This window comes from Haliotis cracherodii, unplaced genomic scaffold (genome assembly GCF_022045235.1).
Source record: "Haliotis cracherodii isolate W230 unplaced genomic scaffold, xgHalCrac1.p SCAF_11, whole genome shotgun sequence".
NCBI lineage: Eukaryota > Metazoa > Mollusca > Gastropoda > Lepetellida > Haliotidae > Haliotis > Haliotis cracherodii.
In genome coordinates, this window is record NW_027266266.1 from 44404630 (window position 1) to 44427218 (window position 22589).

General features: G+C 40.3%; 1 protein-coding gene and 1 pseudogene across 1 annotated transcript; one reads left to right on the forward strand and one right to left on the reverse strand.

Moving 5' to 3' along the window:
• Positions 1–2285: 2285 nt before the first annotated feature.
• LOC139455124 (proprotein convertase subtilisin/kexin type 5-like) lies at positions 2286–5099 on the reverse strand (annotated as a pseudogene).
• Positions 5100–12829: 7730 nt separating this feature from the next.
• LOC139455840 (uncharacterized) lies at positions 12830–20969 on the forward strand. Its single transcript, XM_071237387.1, has 8 exons — positions 12830–13400; positions 15903–15956; positions 16442–16572; positions 17172–17432; positions 18053–18154; positions 18786–18821; positions 19568–19636; positions 20774–20969. Exons 1-8 carry the CDS (start codon positions 12830–12832, stop codon positions 20960–20962), a joined length of 1413 nt encoding a protein of 470 aa, XP_071093488.1. The 3' UTR covers positions 20963–20969.
• Positions 20970–22589: the final 1620 nt, after the last annotated feature.

The window sequence follows — 22589 nt, forward strand, 5'->3', positions numbered from 1 at the left end:
ACAACTAATAACATATTGTTACATAAAGGAGAGCTTCGAAAGACGGAGAGAGCATGCAGGGAACCTCTGCAATTAGACCGTCTAAGCGGTTGACATGGCAGAACATCTGCAGCTATACACCAATGTGCAGTGTATTTATGTATGTGCTACGCTAATATGTGATGGCGGGTGTTGAAGTATCAACATCGTCAGGGATGGAAATAAAATATTGAGATATCTACTGTACCATCATTTTCGAGTTATCAATCAAACTTATGATGTTCAAGATGGAAATCGGTTGATATAGACGAGAGCTGTTGTAATGTTACAAGAAAGAATATACCCGTGTGTGACCCCGATCCCCACTAGTTATGTCCTCAGTCGCACTCTACATAACCGGTGTTATTTTATTGATCGCCATTTAGACAAAACTTGGGTAAAATGGGTAAAAACGAATTCCTGAAACAGAAGTTTAAACATATTTTATTGTGTAAAAAGTACAAAAAAGGATGAGAAAACAGTGGTTCACTTATGTGACCCACTCCATAAAAAGCATTGTTTATTGTGATATATCGATGTACGCACACACATCTGGTCCAGACTCGATTATTTACAGACCGCCGTCATATAGCTCGGATATTGCTGAGTGCGGCGTAAAACAACAAACCAACCAATCAAAGCACTCACGGCTCAGATCACGCCCCTCTGCTAGGCCCGAACCACTCAATAAAAATAAGTGTCATATCTCTCAAATAGTTAGGATAACTTTGTTTCCACTTTAGTTTTTCGACGCATGAAAATAATAAGATGCGTCTATACAATTGTTATGTACAAAATATTTGTCTGCATGTAATTGTTTGAAGGGAACATGCACTTTTACCGCATAGTATCGATCCAACATGTACAGACGCGCTAAGAAAGGTACCATGTATAATTACATCATTTCCATGTAGGAGTAAAATATATATTAAATAATTCATAAACATTAAAAGTACATACAAAAACATAACTGGTTCAAGTTTTGTATACAAATTCTTACTCAACAGTTCATTTCAGACATAAGTACGTTTCTTTGAATTGCCAGCACATAGATTTCATCAGTCCCAAGTGAGACAGGTCTGGTGTTAAAATATTCGCTTTTTCGTAAGTTTGTAAAGAATGAACAAATAAATATGTATTCACGCGGATCCACATAGCCAGGGCGTTTCAGGTTACATAATGTCTGAGAAAGCGGCGCAACAACATGAGGCGTTGGCAACATGCACACCCCACGTCACCAACCAAACGCGCCTCAAATAAATGTATTAATTTACACACAAACATACCAGAAAATACGATGAAACATAGACATTTGAAAAAGCAAGTGGAGTCATATTTGAGCCCGGGGACTCATTTGGTTATAATGGACGGGATTATAATAGAATGTGAAATTAATCTTCAACAGAAGAATTTTTAAGAATAATTAAGACTGGGAGATACAGAAAAGAGCTGAAACATCAAAGGTAATCAGGCCCATGTAGAAGATGAGTATCCTTTTGTAATAATTTGTAACCGGTACCACAATTTGAGATGCTGTTTGTTTGTTTGTTTGTTGTTTAACGCCGAACTCAGCAATATTCCAGCTATATGTCTGTAAATAATCGAGTGTGGACCAGACAATCCAGTGATTAACATCCTGAGCATCGTTCCACGCAATTGGGATACGATGACATGCATCAACCAAGTGAGCGAGCCTGACCACCCGATCCCGTTAGTCGCCTCTTACGACAAGCATAGTTGCCTGTTACGGCAAGCATGGGTTGCTGAAGACCTATTCTTCCCCGGATCTTCACGGGTTTATTTGAGATGCAAATATAAACCACGTAAATTCTATAAAAAAAAATATAACTGGATATACATCCAAAAATGGACAATTGTGAATAACTGAAAATTGTGACAGCTAATGACAGTCCCTTATCCTGAGATGAAATTAATTTTAAAATAGTTCTTTGTTATCTGATCTTACATCGTGTATGTTCAAAGCTGCATGTTAATTGAAGCAAAAGCTTTAGCCATACCATATATACTTTAGATATATACAACTATAAATACATGGGTCAAATCATGTCCAAGAAAGCAACTTATGTGCAATTAAAAGAAATATGATAACAACAAGCCAACTGAAGACAATAACCATATAGAACAAAGAAACAAGCAAGGAAATAAACAAACAGGCGTTGTTACAAAAAGTTAATTCTTAGTAAGAAAGTAAGATAATAGCACCCAATTACAAATTCAGGACAGCAACCCAAATACAGAAAATACACCTATTCAGAGCAGATTAATGTAAACTGATAACCATTGGCTGAAAAGCCAATGGAGATAGCCACCAACCCATCATTTTCACTTTCATCATTATGGTCAATACAGTTCGTTCCATCACCAAACACAAAAGCATCATCTCTGAGCTGGATCAAAGATTCGTCTTCTGATGTTACTTGTAACAACGGTACATCGTCGTGGTCTCTTCGTGGATGGGTTATCACGTTATTGAAACAGTTCGGAACTTCATGGATGTCTCCATTGTGACTCAAAGCAGTTGCTTTCTGAGAAGAATTTCGCTGTTCTTGCAATGACAGCAGCTCTTCATCTGTCTTAACTGACTTCCATGTTTTCTTGCAATGACAGCAGCTCTTCTTCTATCCTAAACGACTTCCATGTTTTCTTCATCCGGAAGTTCAGCGCGGCCTTGCTGTTGTTCGGGGAGATTGTCAAACGTCACTAACTCCAGCATATCACACTCTGTGAGCTGCAATGATAAATTGTGCAACACGTTTACACAACTACAAAAGGTCTGACACAGAAACATAAAATATACGACACGAAAACATCAGATGTACAACATTAATGTACATCATAGGGAGGACGTAAATTTCAGAATTGAGTTTCACAATGTATTAACCAATGTATATATCACACACACACACGCACGCACACACACACACGCACGCACGCACGCACGCATGCACGCACACACACACAGAACAAACAAAGAAACACAAAACAAACAAAACAAGACTGACGCATATGTATATTTATCTATATATCCATATTTATCGACATCTATATCTATATACATACATCAGATTATGTTATTATTCTCAATCAGTTCGTGGTAAGGCCAACCCGGTGGTTAATATCATGAGCAAAGAGCAATGGCACATAATGCACATACATATATCCAGGTATATTTTAAGGCTGACCAGAGTTTATCTGTTACTCCCTTATCCTTATATCTTACATAAACACTACACTTGCTTTACATTCAATATACAGGTTTATCGATCGAAATGGAGCTAACATTTATACTTACCTGTTCTCTTTGAACTTTTTGCGGTGCATTCATTTCCCTTGATTTCTTAGGATTATAAACCATGAAGAACAGACACATCAGCACCGTCAACATCAGAAATGGCGTAACTTGAATTGCGCTATACACATATATCAAGGGGTGACATACGTAATCTGTGAAACCTGCACTACCAGGTGGGCACGTTGACACACAACTACCGCCGGCGATGTAGAACTTCTTCTCCTGACAATCATATTGATCAATGCATTTTTCCTGATAAACGTAGGTGTCTGGTGGACAAATGGCGTAACAGTTGCTGTCCTTTCTGTTTGGTGCCTCTTTGGGGCAAGATGATAAGCACGATCCGTTGTATAAGATATTTGAGCACTTGTTATTTTCTAGGCAGTGAAAACTTTTTGCGAAAAACCCTGACGGACATTGCGACAGACAGTTTCCGGAATGTTTATATGGGACATGAGGAGGACAATGTGGCAAACATGATCCATTGTATTTGACTGCGTCTGTTATCGTTGAGCAGTCGGATATAGAAACACATTTGTTGTCTGGAAATACGCTTGTGTTTGAAGGACATTCCAAGATACATGTGTTGTGTAATGTATACTTAAACGTTGATGGACAATCATGAAGACTTGGATTCATGAACAAACATCCCTTGCTCCTTGCACTCTTGATAACTTACACAGTTCATATCAGGCAAACCAACCGTTTCCTGTGGGCACGTTTGGTAGCAGTGGCTTGACCTGTTGTATGGAGCTTCTTCTGGACATGCTGTTGCACATGTTCTGTTAGATACCATTTTCTTCATCTCTATACATTCGGATTCGCCAATGCACTCGAATTTCCCTGGGGCTGTAACAATAAAGTCATCTGGGCAGGCAGGCTGGCAGAGGCCATTGGCTACGTAGGGTGCTAGGCCATTACACTCGGACACACATGTTCTGTTGGCTATAAACCTATGGGTCATTATACAAGCATAAGGATCAACACACTGCATGTCAGCGATTACAGTTTCATCTGGACAAATTGTTACACACGTTCCGTGATGGTTTAAAGGTGCAGCTTGTGGACAGGCATCAACACAGGTATTGTTGAAGATGACTTTAAATAGGTCATACACGTGTGTGCATTTTTGCAAACCTATGCATGTTTCATCATTCAACACAGTGTTAGGAGGGCATGTCGAGTAACAGATGTTATCTACTGCATAAGGAGCTTCAGGAGGGCAGGTGGTAAAACATTCATTTCGGAAACTGACCATATTTCGGCCAGCAAAGTCAGAAATGCATTCAGTCCCAAGAACACATTTCCCAGTCGGACACAGTGTTGTGCATGATCCCTGGTCACTGAACATAGCTGCATGTGGACAAACAGGAACACAAGTATTGTTGTATATGAATTGACCCAGCTTGCCAGTACACTCCTGTTTTGAAAGACACTGGTTTCCATTTACCGTCACAGATTTGTCAGGTGGACATGAGGAAAGACAGACACCTTGTAGGATAGACTGCTTGTCAGGAGGACAAACTTTAACACATGTCGTGTTGCCTATGAAATATCCCCTGTCCATACAGTCTGACGGAGACACACATTCGGACCCGTTCATAACAGTATCAACTGGGCATGCCTTACAACAAGTCCCATTTGTCTTGAAAGGCATAGAAGAAGGACAGTACGGCACACATGTGCCATTAAACAGGACCTGGTTGTTATGGGACACACAGTATGTCCCATTCAAGCAACGCGATCCAACCATGATTGTATGTGCCGGACACGTGTTGTAGCATGTGGAAGTGTCCTGTTGGTAAAGCGTCCCGGGGGGACAGGAATGCAAGCATGTTTTCCCATACACCACACGCGAGTTTGCTCTACAATCCTGTGCACTAAGACATATGACCTTAGAATCTGACCACGTCTGTAGCAATGTTGGGAGGCAAGGATCAATGCATGTGTTTCCATACACCAAACGCGAGTGCATTCGACATCTATGTACAGTAGTACACCAATGCGTACCAAGCGACAGAGGTTCTGTTGGGGGGCAAGGTTTTGCACCTACCCCACAACCGGACAACAGCACACACAATATCAAAATGGACAACATCTTTACATCTGTTTTAATGGAGGAGCAACTAAGACACACAGGTCTTCTTGTGATTCAAACATCCAGGTGTTGCTCTCTGAAAAAAAAGGATAAAAAAGGATAAATTATTTTAAATTTGACAAGGAATGTATACATGATGTATCTTTTGGTATATGATTGACATTAAAACGTCTAACCTTTAATATATCAGCCATACACCCACGGGCCATTTCACTTCACTAACATAGCAAATCATGTATGCAAAAATACAGTTTGCATTATGTTGGTTGTTACTTTACGCCGCACTCAGCAATATTCCAGCTATATGACGGGAGTCTGTAAATAATCGAATCTGGACCAAACAATCCAGTGATTGATATGATGAGCATCGATCCACGCAATTGGGATCGGTGACATGCTTTAACCAAGTCAGCGAGTCTGACCACCCGATCCCTTAGTCGCCTCTTACGATAAGCATAATCGCCTTATACGGCAAGCATGGGTAGCTGAAGACCTACATGTATTCTACCCCGAATCTTCACGGGTCTTTTCATTATGTAGTATACTGATATTAAACAGTTGATTTGATTGCTTCCAAACGTTATATGGCACGAGATGATTGTTCAATAAAGCAAAGGTGGGGTGAGGTGAAATTGGGTTTAACGTCGCGTCCAAGATTATTGCACTTATATAGCGACGTGCATGCACGTGTATGTGGGTGTGTGGCTGCTTGTACTAGTCCGGACTGATGCCGATTTATAGTGCTAGCTCACTGAGATACCATGCCGCAGTTTAACATGAATACCCCACTCAGACACAGTATACTGACTCCGAGCCGACCAGTCCTTGTTTTAGCCCCTTAATGCCGAGCGCCAGACAGGGTAACAACAAGTACAATCTTTTAACGTCTTTTTGTATGACGCGACCCGGGAACGAACCCTGGACCTTCCGCTCTCCGGGCGGACGCTCTACCAATAAAGCAAAGGAAATACCAGAAATACATATAACAAAAATGTAAGAATTGCATAGTCTGATAGGTATATCACTTAATCACATTGTAACCATTGGCTACTCAGACTATTTGCGTGTTAGGGACACATATTATGTGATAGTTTGTGGATTTGTGTTTGAAATATATTTTTTTCCCGAAACAAATTAACACAAATAATTTCTGCTAAAAAAAGCAAACTTTTCTCAGAACATGCTTAATTTGAAAAAAACCCATTCAGCGTCACCTTTATGAGGAATAGTTATGTTTTGAAAATTGACCTTAAAACATATGCTGTTTCTAACAACTTTATTTCCTTGTGTAGAATTGAGGACATTGAGGAAATGAATGCTGACTTAGTTTTGTGAAATGAAAACGAAACAGAGAGTATCCGTCCTTGGCGTGTGTCAGCTGAATTATACCACGTGACGTTGGCCACGCAGGCGATGCGGTTTAGGGACGAGGCGTTGCCGTGAATCGTCTTACATCGTTACAGAAGAATAGCGACCCACCAAGACATAACTTTGCTTGTCGTACAAGGCAACGAACGGGATCGGGTGGTCGGGGTCGCTGACTTGGTTGATGCATGTCATCGTATCCCAATTGGGCTGATCGACGCTCATGATGTCAAGCACTAGATTTTCTTGATTATTTACAGACCGCCGTCATATAGCTAGAATATTGATGAGTGCGGCGTTAAACAACAAACAAACAGACAAAATGGAAATGGGGTTCAAATATACAAACTGTGGAGAAAAGTATTCCAACCTGACTATGAGGTCAACGCAGGAACTTAGGTTTTCAGTGTACTTTGATTAAACAAAAATCACGTCACAACCATTGGAGGCCAACAGGCACCCGCTCCCGTAGTGCCATCTGGCGAACCGTGAAGATCCGGGGTGGAATTGGTCTTCAGCAACCCATCGCATTGAATATATATATCTATATATATGTTTATTCATGTATGGGAGGCGATAGGCCTGTTTCAAGGTTAAAAATGCATCTCAAAAACATTAGAAAATGGTAACAAGTAAAACCATTATAGCTGCAATGAGGAGTTGCATTACATATAGTTTGTGACAGAGAACTGTTAGTTCGATAGGAATCAATAGATAAAAGACATTTCATATTTATCACAAGTGTATTCTTGACATTTCATATTTATCATTGGACTGGTTAGTTAATGAAACAAGCACAGATTTTCAAGATTTATTTCATTTGGAGCATCCGGGGCAAGTCACAAGATCAATAGAGAGTTGAACAATCTGGCACGTAGGCTTCTGTATTTTTCCGATTACGACACACATGAGTTCATGGTCAGAGCTAACTTTTAACGAATCAAAATGAGGTATTGTGACATGTGACAAAGACAGGCCAGGCCCGAACACTATAAAATGATACTTTACACATTAGGAGAAGAGAGCGCGGTTTGCAATCGATCGAGTCGAATCCCGATCGTTCTAAGTTTTCACCAGTTAGTCACGAGTCTGGCCGGTCTGATCCTGTCCTGTATTGATAGATGGGATGAGAGTAAGTAAAACTATGTGAGTATAAAGCTGGTGTTGCGTTTCTTTATTATGACGGAGCCGATGCTCACCAGGCGAGTTGCACAGTCATGGCGTAATTGACCACGAGGACCAGGAACGGCAATACATTTAGAAACTATAGTAGGGTCGCACTTGACGCCCGAAAGCAGTTACGACAGGCCCATGTTCATTTCAGTTATATATAGTAAAACACAATTGAGGCAATTTACATTAAAAACAATATTACTAAGGGTACAATATTAAGACTTTGTACGTAATAATAGAGCTTCCTCCACATACATGTACTTAGTTAAATTTCTGAGTATACAGTCATTTTGGCTATTTAAGAGATTGCTAAAAGTATTAATACATGGGTTGTTATAGAATCTTACAGGAATATACTTTTGTCTTAATGATGCGTAACACGGGCAGACAAACACAAAATGGACTTCGTCTCTTCAATCACGCGCTGTCACATAACACTTTCCTCAGAAGGATGGTTGGTTTATTGGTTTGTTGTTTTACGCCGCACGCAATTGGGATCGATGACATGCATCAACCAAGTCAGCGAGCCCGATCACCCGATCCCGTTAGTCGCCTCTTACGACAAGCATAGTCGCCTCTTACGGTAAGCATGGGTTGCTGAAGACCTATTCTCACCCGAATCTTCACGGGTCAGATGTCTTCATCTGTATGTATTGATGCATTATATTATTTAAGAATAAGTTAAGTTTATTTTCATTGAACTTTATGTATGAAGCAAAGTTAAATTTTCCCTTTATTATATATCCTCAGTATGCGTTTATGAATCCCAAACAATTAGTGATAATACCAGGTGAAAAAGTTAGCGTATCGTACCCCACCGGTTGCATCCGTCACAAATACATTCAAGGGCATGTCAAGTGTTCGCCCATACCACAAGAGCGTTACCTCATGAGTTAAGACCCATTGTGTGGAGAACAAACAACGCACATTAAACGCATAAAAATTTGCAAAATCACATGACAATGACGATAGATAAGGCAATTTTACAAAATCGTTTTCCTCATAACCAACTGTAATCGGATTTACAAAATCGTTTTCCTCATAACCAACTGTAATCGGATTTACAAAATCGTTTTCCTCATAACCAACTGTAATCGGATTTACAAAATCGTTTTCCTCGTAACCCAGTGTAATCGGATTAACCAACCATTGTAAATGTGACATACATGTCACCTTATATGCTTCATAATTTGGAAGAGCAGATCCAGCACAAATGTTTAGAGAATAACTCACGAGCAACAAGGAAATAAGGATTGTGTGTCTCAAATATGTCCTATGTGGGCATCTCTTACAATATTTCCCCCCCCCCCCCCCCCCCCCCCCCCCACACACACACACACACCTTCGACAAGCATGAGTTGTATATTCATGTAATTGGCTTCACTATCTGGCTTAAGCAGGTAAGCTATAATGTGGTAAATGGTAAAATTGAACGTTGCATCGGCATTATTTCAGCCATATAGCGACGAGACCAAGTTGATATGTTTACGATTGAGTCATTTATGAAAATTTATATGTAAAACAATCCATGAAACATATTTTAGCATCACAATATCATGCATACATTTTTAAATCACGGGCTAGAGGCCACCAGTAACCTAAGCTGGTTATGGCTGAAATAATGCCGATGCGACATTTAATTTAAACTCGATCACTCACTATAATGTGTAGTAGACGAGTATTAGTCCATGCAACACCTACCTTATGTAGCATTAGCATCTGAGATCATGGAAACACTTTGATTCAAATGTGTATGACGAAACAAAAGAAAGTAGACCCGTCCTTGCTGTAAGGAAGTTGAATCCGGATACAGGTCGGGATGGGTATGTGTACGTTGGGGCGAGCTGGCTCATACCACGTGACGTGGACCAGGCAGGTTATGGGTATTACCACACTATGACCAGATATGTGAATTGCGCCTTTATTACAATGGCATGCAGTCATAGCCCTACGATAACACAGACTGCGATACGAGGCCCGACGTCCTGCAGCACACAACATCGATCCCGTGGTTGTCCGGAATGCAAAGACCCGCCCCTGACAACTAGTGCTTAATGGAACACAATCACCAGGTAATCACTTTAGTTAAGTAGACAACAGTAGATAAAAAAATGAAGGCTTCGGCCCCTTGGCTCATTCGGCTAAATTTACGTACATGCAAGGCGTGACAAAGAGGACGGACCATGATGAATAGATTCGATGGTAACCTGTTCGCGAACACCTATCATTACCTTTTGATAGTGGTTCATAAATACATGCTCATGATATAGTCAGAGTCGCTCCATCGACTCTGCTTTATGCAGAGAATTCTTCTGGATATGGAAAGGGTTTTGTGGCTTTATTTAGTAAATTAGTAGTAGGCGATAGGTCTGTCAGGTAATGGAAGGGTTCCTTGTGTTTATGCAATGAAGCAATTAGTCGTTGGACCTTGATGAGAGCAGAACAAGGGATTGTAATGCATTCAATATAAGGAAGTACTTACTCCAATACGGAAGGAAAATAACATTGAACAAAATTTGGCCATAGACAGCTGTCGCGCGCTGACTTGGGCTGAATGGCACATGAATCTGGCTGCTAAACAAACGCATGGGACAATACCATAGACACTCCCTCAACACTAGTATCTGAGAGTCTTAGAGTGAGTGAGCATGGTTTTACGCCGCTTTTAGCAATAGTCCAGCAATATCGTGGTGGGGGACCACCAATAAAGGGCTTCACACATTGTACCTATTTCGGGAATCAAACCCGGGTCTTCGGCGTGACGAGCGAACGTTTTAACCAATAGGCTACCTGACCCCCCATGAGAGTCTAAAAAGAGTTTATTGCTATCCTTGATAATAATAATAATAATAATAATAATAATAATAATAATAATAATAGCCACTCGAAACCATCAATGTGTGATTTTGCATCAAAATGAAAATATGTAGATTATACAATGCATTTAATGAGACTGTCCAACACATTGTCAGTGGTCGCCTAGCTTTGGCACAAACACAGTATCTTAAATGATATGTTGATGTGGCTCGTTCATTGTTTGACTGTCTTCCCCATGCTTGTGGTTTTGGCACAGAGGTCCATCCATGGTATGACAAAGAATATGTAGAAGCCACATGGTAAATGATAAATGGAAAATAGTTTGGAATAGGCCCGTATACAGCCTCAGACGTATCCAGGCCAACAAACCTAATCTGAGTGAGTGAGTGAGTGAGTGCGTGAGTTAGGATTTATAGTCACACCGGCAATATTACAGCCATGTCGTGACTAAATCCACTTATACAGGAATAATGCATAAATAAAGGCTATAAAACCTGTCAACAAAGGACGGTAAAAGAACTAGAGTCTTACAGCTATAGCTATAAAACTAGTAAGTAACCATAAAATTTTGACTATTCAGAACAAATCAAATTGGCTAGAGATCACAAGCAACCAAAGTTAGCCACCATGCAAGGGACCACGGGGACCCTCGCATTCGAAATGTCACGTACCAAGTTGTCCGACTCCCCATTGTTCTCGGTCGCGCGCTGACTTGGGCTGAATGGCACATGAATCTGGCTGCTAAACAAACGTATGGGACAATACCCTAGACACTCCCTCAACACTAGTAACTGAGAGTCTGAGAGTGAGTGAGCATGGTTTTACGCCCCTTTTAGCAATAGTCCAGCAATATCGCGGCGGGGTACCACCAGAAATGGGCTTCACACATTGTACCGTGGCCGGTCTGACACGAAACTCCAATAGCCTGATGAAAGTTGAGCAATTTGATTTGCCGTTTTCGGATGAATCGATGCCACACTCTTGTCGTTGACCTGGGACGCCCTGAACGAGGTCGATCGTCAACAGTTTGGTTTTGTTGGTATCTTTTCCATGTTCTGTTAAGCAAGGACTTCAGTCAGTTTCCAGCATGTCAACAGCCCATTGCATCGCAAGTTCATACGCAAACAATGAATGAAACCAACTAAATGGCAACTGTATGATAAGCAGAATAAATAAGATTGACAAAAATAATGGTCCACAGATAGTAATCGACCTTCCTTGAAAGTGTGAAAAATAGGAATGACACCCTACACCCAAGCTAATGTGTGTGTTACGTGCAAACTATCGGATGTTTTTTGTGTTCTGTTTTACAGACATAAACGTTCATGTATGGGATGTTTGTTGTCAACATTTATCTTTGGTATAAAACTTGGTATTAACATTTTTATTTCACGATCCCCTACTTTTTTCAAGAGTATATATTATCTCATCGATATTTGACTGAATGTCCAATGATATGCTTTTTTGCATAAACATGTTTGAATCATTGGTGAGGTAAGGTGAAATGCGGTTTAACGTCAGGTCCAAGATTATTGCACATATAACACGACGTGCATGCACGTGTGTGTGTGTGTGTGTGTGGCTGCTTGTAGTACTCCGGTCTGATGCCCATTAGTAGTACTAGCTCACTGAGTTACCATGTCGCAGTTTACCATGAATACCCCACTCAGGCACAGTCTACTGACTCCGAGCCGACCAGTCCTTGTTTTAGCCCCTTAATGCCGAGAGCCAGGGTAACAACAAGTACCATTTTATAACGTCTTCTGGCATGACGCGGCGGAGGATCAAACCCTGGACCTTCCCCTCTCCGGGCGGACGCTCTACCACTAGACCACGGAGGCGGTCTTAAATCATTAGGATAATACACAACGTGGGGATGTTGTGTTTAGATGGTGTTTAGGCTGAGACGATAGCTCATTTCAAATATTGAAAATTATGATGGCTCTGTTGTATTGCTATATGCAATTGTAATTAGATCTCTTTGCGTAAATACATTTTGTTGAAAAATCTCTTTTTGACTCTTGCAGACATTGGAGAAATAAACAATGGCCACCTCGAGTGATCGCGATATCCATGTCCTGTTTGAAGAAGATGAGGAATATGACTTTGAGCTGGCACAACGCCGCATGGAGGCTGAGAGAGCTGCTAGGGAGGAAGAAGCGTTCCAAAGGAACACCCTGAATCTGGACATTCCACAACTTCCAAATGGAAAAACACACCATCTTTTCATTTCCCATAGTAATGATCCTCCGGAAGAAGCGGAATGGGCAGAGCAACTGGTCAACACCATGGAGCGAGACTTTGGCTTGAAATGCCTTTGGCCAAAACGAGACTTTACCCCCGGCCATGATGTTGGATCCTTGATACAGAGTGGAATCGTGTCTTCTGTGAAGGTTGTCTTCATTCTGTCTCCTGCTTCCATGGAAAGCCGATGGTGCGAATATGAACGGAATTTTGCGTTTGGTATTTCTGTTGAGAATAAGGAAAATCAGATAATTCCTGTAATGTTAACCCAATGCGACTTTCCAGGCATTCTGAAGACCCTGAATTATATTGATGTACCTGCCGGAGAGGACTATGCATTCAAAATTCGTCGATGCTTTGACGAAGACACACGTACGTTGTATTTGCTTGCTTAATTATACCTTCAGTGTTTTTCAATTATGGATGGATAAGATGGCCTAAAAGCCTGTTTAAAAAGTATTTAAGTCATAATCGAAATCGCAACTGAATGTGAAGGAAAGATACGCATATTTATGTAGATGTTTATCAGGTCGGTGTAATCTACGCTCATGGGCTTAGAATACGAGATAAGCAGACCCTGGCACATCCAGGGGACATAACTCTGCAAACAAATTGATGCCTCAGATGAGTATGCTATCTGTGCAAAATTCCTTCATGACATATTTTAGTGAAGGCCTCTGCTTTATCAACATTTAGGTTAAGCACGTCGGACGTCATCCAGAATTGTTTTGTCAGCTTTCTATCTTGTTCAAAGGTGAAATCTGATTGTCGAGGAGGGGACTGAAACTATGAACCAATTGTTAATCATCTGCATAAAAGTGATGAGCCACATGCTCTTCGGATATCAAATGCTCTAATGGTCTTGTGTACAAGGTGAACAAGGTTGGTCCCAGTACAGACCCTTGAGACACACCACATGTGAGACTTTCGCTGTTCGACAAAGTCTTGTTTATCTGAACTGACTGTGTCTTCCCTGTTAGGTACGATAATAATAATTTTTGTTGTGCGTTGAGTTCCAAAATGTCATAAAAAGCGGTTCGTGACGAACTGATTTCAGTAAATGACCGCAGCAGATGAATGAATAAGTAAAAACATATTGAAACACAGTCTTAGGTTTACATTCACAAAAGGCGACACAATGGGTCAAATACCGGCAACGGCACAAAGTAACATGCGTTATAAAATATAAAGGCCTCTGTTCTTCAATCCGGAATAGTGTTGGAAGCTGTTACAGTTTGATGTTTGTATCCAACCCACGCAGATAATACGAAAGTCAGGTCATGAAAAGCCTCATGTTGCCAACGTGTCGCTTGTAAGCCCAGCCAGGCCATCCAGAAACTTCCCGACAGATCAAGCGTGGCATGTTTGTTGTTTACACAAAGGCGGATAACTATGAATAACGCCTTGTGTCGCCGTGTACCGCTTAACATCTGGCAACGAAACCTCTGATATTTTACTAACTCTTCAATCACGTGCTGTCACATAACACTTTCCTCAGATAGATGGTTGGTTTATTGGTTTGTTCTTTTACTCCACACTCAGCCAAATTCCAGCTATATGACGGCGGTCTGTAAATAATCGAGTCTGGACCAGATAGTCCAGTGATTGACATCAATATCATCGATCGGCGCAATTGGGATCGATGACATGCATCAACCAAATCATCGAGCCTGACCACGCGATCCCGCGTAGCACACATTGTAGCACACATTGTAGCCATCCGATTAGTTCCTTAATCATAGAGCCGAGGACGGCAGAGAATGGCACAAACGCTGTAACTGTAAATGGTAGCAGTCGTGTTGTCACGGGCGAATTATTCAAATAATTGTGGTTTAAAAGTAATACCCAATACCCAAGCAGAAGCAGGCCTAGTCTATTTCGAACAAGTCAGGCAAACTAGTTATTAATAGGTGAGGTGAGGTGAAATGGGGTCCAATACTACTGCAGCTGAAAAACCACGTGAATGCACGTGTATCTCTGTGTGTGGCTGCTTGCCAATTTATAGTGCGGGGTAAAATTCGGTTTAACGTCGCGTCCCAGATTATTGCACTTCTATAGCGACGTGCATGTATATGTGTGTGTTTGTGTGGCTGCTTGTACTAGTCCGGACTGATGCCGATTTATAGTGCTAGCTCACTGAGATGCCATGCCGCAGTTTAACATGAATATCCCACTCAGACACAGTATACTGACTCCCAGCCGACCAGTCCTTGTTTCAACCCCTTAATGCCGAGCGCCAGACAGGGTAATAACAAGTTCCATCTTTTAAGGTCTTTTGGTAAGACGCAGCCGGGGATCTAAACCCGGACCTTCCGCTCTCCGGGCGGACGCTCTACCACTAGACCACGGAGGCGGTCTGGAACTATGTTTAAACACATTGCGGGGGACTTTTTGGTATGGTTCCACAATGTTTAATGTTAAAAGTTCATGTTTAAGAATTGTGGTCTATTTACAGGATGGAGCAGGGGAAATTGAATCTTTGTGATTTTATGAGTAAAAGTTCATTTTGGTTTCAACTGTGTATTATTGCCCTTATTCTGAAACCAGGCATTGGTTCCTTTTGGAATATCACAATGTACATACACTAAATATATTTTTGTGTGAAAAATAATCTGGGGGAGCTATGGCCCTTGGCATTCTGGATTTATCAATGGTCCATGTCGATGTCGCAAAGACATCACATGTGTCTACGACAGCGAGCAATTTGCTACAGGATATAATAGTCTAAGTACATCTAACTGATTTTTTAACAGATTGCCAATAGGCATGTACATTCCAGGAAAAGTTCGATTTTTACCAGGCTTCGATCCCATTTGACAATGTGTGTCTAAGTCACCGTTTGTTTTCTTGTACATTAAATTTTATTCTTTTCAGGGGATTTTGAACATCTTGTTCCGGAAATGATGAAATACTGGAAAAACGAAAAAGGTAAGGGCATAGTCTTTGCACTATATGTTGTTTATTTCGAAAGATTTTCAACAGAAACCGTAAGATGATACGTTGTATTATAGAACTGAAATAATAGGTCCCATCGGCTACATTAAAATGTTATTAAGGAATGACTGTAGATTTTATAGGTGAAAAATATCTACAGTCCATCCTCATAAATAAATTCGACCACGAAAACGGCTAAGGCTCCGCGATTTGCTGTGCAGAGTTGCGTCCCTTGGGCACGCCAAAAAACCTATGATTGTGGGTTCGAATCCTGGTTCTCCTCAATTATGTTTCTAGGTTTATCAGCACCTTAACCGTGCTCGTGGGTTTCACCGAAGTGGTAAACGTCTGAGATCTGCATCACTTCGGGCTTTCCTCCCACATTAAGCTGACACGCGGTGATATAACTGGAATACTGTTAAAAGCGGCGTTAAACCAAACTCACTCCATGATATATGTCTTTTTTTATAATTTTCAAGGGCCAGCAAATGGAACTGTTACTAAGATCACCGGGGAGAAAAATTTAAAATCCACACTCAGAGGGCCTGCGTGGTCTTTTCGAGATCTTGACCAACACCAACGGTACGAGCTTCGCCAACTTGGAAGCAAGGTGACATGAAGTATATGACTTGACAATGTTATAGATATCTCTAGAATGCAGCGTTAGGGAAACTTAAGACAAGACGTATGAAATGTCAACCTCACAGAGAAGCTTAACTGGAAGTAGCCTATTGGTAAGATGAAGTAATGTAATCAATGTGTGACGTCATAAACAGTGTATGACGTCATATCATATTTTTCTCAATGATGAAACACTGTGACGTCATATGGCTTCAGTTGACCAATTATCACAGAGAATCGCCGAAAGGCATATGTGGAAATATCGGAAAGATATTGCACAGAATCATTCTACCCTTATGGGTAATATAAACTGTTTCAGGCTCAAATGTCAAGAGTGACTGCTGCTATTCAGTAATGACGTACCTACCCTTGTCACTTTAGCAATGAGGGTAGCCTATTATATAAAAATATTACAGAGACTATTAGCTTGTTCCAGAAACTACTTAAAAAAGAAATTGTTTCTCCAAAAAGGGAAAAGAATGATCACTGAAAAACATAAGTTGTTTGCTTCCTCCTATCAGAGATGAAAAGTTTTGAAGTAGTCACTCTGACGGGCCTGGAACTTGCACACCTTTGTGTTTATTTCAGTTCGCTGAAAGAGTATATTATGAAGCAAAGGATATTGCCAACACCTCTGCCTGTATGAAGTACTATTCCACCATCCACTCCTTTCGTCATTGTTGCGGCATTTGCTGTTGCGGCACAACATTCTGCATTTTGCTGATGCTGCTCATTATCTGCATAATGGTAGCATCAGATAGGAAAATGTTGAATAGTGACTTTCTTCCAGCCCTTGTTCTAGTCATACCTCTCCTCGGAGCAGGTTTGGTCTATGTCGCACATGTGCAGGTAAGTGCGTATTACTTTGTTATACTATGGTGAAATGGGGTTCTGTTGGTTTTATAATGCTAGCCCACTGAGATATAATGTCGCAGTTTGACATAGATAACCCACCCAGACACAGTATACAGACTTCGAGACGACCACTTTTTCTTTTATTCCATTAATGCCGAGCGTTAGGCAAGGTTATAACAATTACCCCCGTTAACGGCTTCTGGTATGGCCAGGGGTATCCACTAGACCATGGTGGCGGTCCATCCCTACAAGCACTCCGTGTGGATTCTGTGTTGGTATAGGTCATTAGCACTATAGTGTTCGTCGTAAGAAGCGACTAAATGTTTCGGGGGGTAAGACCTGGTGAATTGGTCGAATGATCGTGGTTGGGAAGGTTTCGCAAGTGTCGTGGTCAAATTGGGAGAAATGTACGAACACATAGATGGTGCTGACAAACCAGTGACATGTCTTACGTACTTTGGACCTCTGAGGAGCCCTACCTGTGCAAGTGCCGACATTGCTGTTCAGATGTTGGTCGTAATGAACCGCTGCCATGTGATGCCCCATGTGATAGGTTAGCTATTTAGATTTGCATCTGAATTTTCATCTTATGGCATGCTTGTTTGTTTTGTCAGATGTTAAAGAGATTGAAAGCTCGAATACAAGCATATTCTCTGATGCATGTTTTAAGAACCAATATCCTCATCAACTATGAATCAAGCCGCTGGAGACCGACCGTATCCTTTGGAAAAATTCTATTAAACTATCAGCATCATCATAATCATCATAAAAACATTATTATTATTACATGTTTTATCATCATCACTATAGCCACATTAATCCGAACCATGAATATGTGTCATTCATGTATTCGATGCTATCTTTCCGGGTGGTCAGGCTCGCTGACTTGGTTGATGCACGTCATCGATCCCAATTGCGTGGATCGATGCTCATGATATAAATCACTGGATTGTCTAGTGCAGACTCGATTATTTACAGACTGCCGTCATACAGTTGGAATATTGCTGAGTGCGGCGTTAAACAACAAACAAACCTTGCATTTAAGAAGTGGATATCTTGGATTTTTTTTATCATAACCAGACTGTTTAGTTGTGAAAAGAACATATTTCCAATATGATTCATTTTCGGAAGCGTGATTTCTTAGAATCTCATAACGGTTTTTTAATCATAATAAAAGTCTTGTCTCAAAATTGTGCTTGTCATATTTTGGCAGCCACCTGTTTGGTATGTTAGTTTTACTAGCTCGAATGATGGATTCAAAGATACTATCCGACGAAAGCAACTTTTCTCTTTAAAATCATGGTTTCATATGGTTGACCTTGCAGCTTTCCTTAACATTGTCTTCAGTTGGAGGTCATGTTTTATGACTTACAACCATGTATGGTAAGTATCAAATTGCTATGATATAAAGATTGGTGATGTGTGACACCGGTTGTAATGTGTGACACCTAAAGTAGTGTGTGACACCCTATATAATGTGTGACACTCCATATAATTTGTGACCCCCTTTGTAGTGTGTGACATCTGTCGCAATATGTGACACCCTATGTAGTTTGTGACATTGGTTGTAATGTATGACACCTATATACTATGTGACACCCTATGTAGTATGTGACACCCTGTGTAATGTGTGACACTGATTGTAATATGTGACACCCTAAATAATGTGTGACACTGGCTGTAATGTGAGACACCCTATATAATGTATGACACCAATATAATGTGTGACACCCTATGTAGTATGTGACACCCTATGTAGTGTGAGACACCATATGTAGTGTGTGACTCCCTATGTAGTGTGTGACTCCCTATGTAGTGTGTGACTCCCTATGTAGTGCGTGACACCCTATGTAGTGCGTGACACCCTATGTAGTGCGTGACACCCTATGTAGTGTGAGACACCCTATGTAGTGTGTGACTCCCTATGTAGTGCGTGACACCCTATGTAGTGCGTGACACCCTATGTAGTGCGTGACACCCTATGTAGTGTGAGACACCCTATGTAGTGTGTGACTCCCTATGTAGTGCGTGACACCCTATCTATTGTGTGATGCCAGATGTAGTGTGTGACACTGGTTGTAACTGTACAACACACATCCCGTGCTAACCCACGTGTTATCTGTCCTCAGAAATACCTATGTGACGTCATTTACGAGTCACGTGACGCTGGTGAAGCTGTCCCGGACAGAGACAGAGAGGTATCTATATTGATGAAAATACTTTTAAAAGTGAAAAAGAGGAAATATAAGCGACAAAAACCATTTCCATGTTTATAAGAAATCTCTACTAAAGGTAGAGTTCACTGTACGATTCCGACCACATCATAAGCTTAATGCACATTTTGTTTTCTCAGTAAACTTCAGATGTCATTTCCTTCCATTTTTGACAAATTGCAGTGAATCTTTGACGATAGAGATGCAACTTTATCTAAGGTCATCATGTTTCCCTCACGTTCGTCGTGTGGGATAGTGGTGTACAAATCTGAAAAATCAAATGTTTTCACATAATTGAACTTGGTTCTGTTCTGGGATTGAAAAATTCAAGCAGATCCTTGGAAGTTTCGAGAATCCACATGGTTTTATTTCCACTATCATTATAATTTTTAAAAAGCGTGCTTGTCAAGCGAATCCGCTGGCTGACCACAGCGATTACGTTCGTTAAGTGATAAAGACTTATACCGGTGGCAATCATCAACGTTCTTGGTTTATGTTGCATTTGCTTGTAATATCAACATATATGTGAGCTCCACGACGTAGGAAAACACAATCTTGACGTGAGCCTGAATCAGCTGAACGGCAGTAACAAATTGCAATTGCCGACCTATGTGCAATCGCAATGGCAAACCAAACTATGTCAGTCATTTCAACATAAAACATGTTGTTTCATCAATTTCAAATAACGTGTCATGGCATGCCGGAAGTGATGCGGCCTTATGTGAACATTTCGCATACTTGTATCCATACGCACCTTTGCTCTCTTTATATTGACACGTGGACATTGCGTTATTTTGTTGATAATTAATTAAATCGCATCGTTGGTAATAAATAAATCGTTCCCATTTGATATCAAGTTCATGTCCCGAAACGAATGTGTTTTGCCCACCCCGAGTTTTAAGCTCGTTTGATATGTTGTTAAAAACGGCGTTTAAACCCAACTCGCTCATAAACTCAAGTATATGTCCCGAGTGGAATAAGTTTTTCCTGTCCAAAGCATTAAGCTCGTTTATTATCCTACAGATATTCTGTAAAATGCCATGTAAAACCCAAATCCCTCACTCACTCATAAACTCTGCCTTGTGATGACGTCATCATGAAATAATTATGTGTTTATTTTAGTTTCAGGATAGAGCACGAAACACTGGAAAACACCAAATACTCTCTTGCATTGAAAGGAATTATGACGATCTATTTAGGAACCGATTTGAAACAAGTGTCGTAAACAGGCATCCCACATTACACAAGAAGAAATGCATCTGCGAAATGCTAGAAAAAGAGGTGTTGCAAATGTGTCAAAACCAAATATGAACCAAATTTATGTATGATTCTGGCGAACACTTGTGTCAAGTATACACAAATCGTCACGTCATCAAAATTATTTTATTACCGTCACCTTATGTGACAGTTCTGCAACAAAGCTGGCACAATACAATTGGCAAGAAATCCACAAGAGAGCCCTTAGATTTGAATGTGTGATGGTGATTGTAACAGCTCACTTCCCAGTTCATTACCTATATCTGGTACAACTTTTCTTCATATAAATTGTTAAAGGACATGGCTCGGGAAGTAATTCATCAACATTTGCCCAAGCTACATTCAAAACTTAATAACCTTAAAACAAACCACCTTTTCCCCTCGGGCAGGCAGGCAGTATTAAAACGACGGAGATCCCCTGGGTTAAATCATCAAAGTTCGGGTTAAAGTCATGGTCATATCAGGCTCCTCGGATCTGGCATTTGTGCCGAATGAGTTCCGGGAATCATCATCATACAAAGATTTCTGCAGACTGCTCCAGAATACTAAAGCCTGATGGTGCCACTTTTGTAGCATGTACAGTTTTTTAAATTGAAATTTCTCGTTATTTCAAGAATTTGTACTTTTTCTCGAAATTTCGAGTTTTTTTCTTTGCTTCAATTATTTTCTCATTATTTCAATTATTTCTTGTAATTGCGATATTTTTCTTGTTATTTCAAGCTTATTTCCAAAACGGGAAATTTCGAGTTTTTCTCATTACTCGTAATTTCGAATGATCTCTCCTTATTTCAAGTTTATTTAAAAAACTCAATTATTTTTTTGTTGCTGCGATATTTCTCTCTTCGTTATTTCGAGTATTTGCACGTTATTTGATTTTTTTTAGAAAAATTATTTTGTCATTACTTCAAATATTTTCTCGTCATTTCAATTCTTTTTTAGTTGCTCTGACTTTCTTTACGTTACTTCGACTATTTTCTCGTAATTTCGATTATTTTCTCGTTGATTTAAATATTATATTTTCTACTTATTCCAATTATTTTCTTTGAGATTTTTCTCGTTACTTCGATTATTTTCTTGTTATTTCTAAGGTATTCTCGTTATTTCAAGTTTATTAAAAAAAAACTCGAACTATTCTTGTATATTTTACCTTATACCTTGCTTACCATGAGAGCCAAGCAAGAGAATCTGGTGGCAAGGTGACGGCTTGATCGCGTGTTATTTTGCCTGATAGCGAAGATCGTTTCCCATGTTTTAATCGAAGTTCAAAATGCTGAGTGATTACCCAATATGTCTCCTGTCTTAAAATATGAAGTTGCGTATTGCGCACTGAGATCCAAAGTTAAAACCCCCTTTTCTATTTGAACAGTAATACTAATATATTAAGACTTTAGAAATACCTTTCTTATAAAACAAACGTTTTAAGCAGATCGGGGGGACACCATTAATAGTGGATTAGCTTTATATTCAATAGGAGCCTGGGAGTATTTGTAACGTACAACACCCAGTATTAGCAGCTCCGACTTCACGCTCTCTTAGTTTCCAACTCTGTTGTACAGCATAATTGTGATATAAGATTTTAAAAGTTGTTTTTAGTCATGTTAACAAATTTCTTGGCGAGTGCCTTGTTTAACGCCGCGTTCAGCAATATCCCAGTTATTTAAATCGAACTAACGTCTCGTCG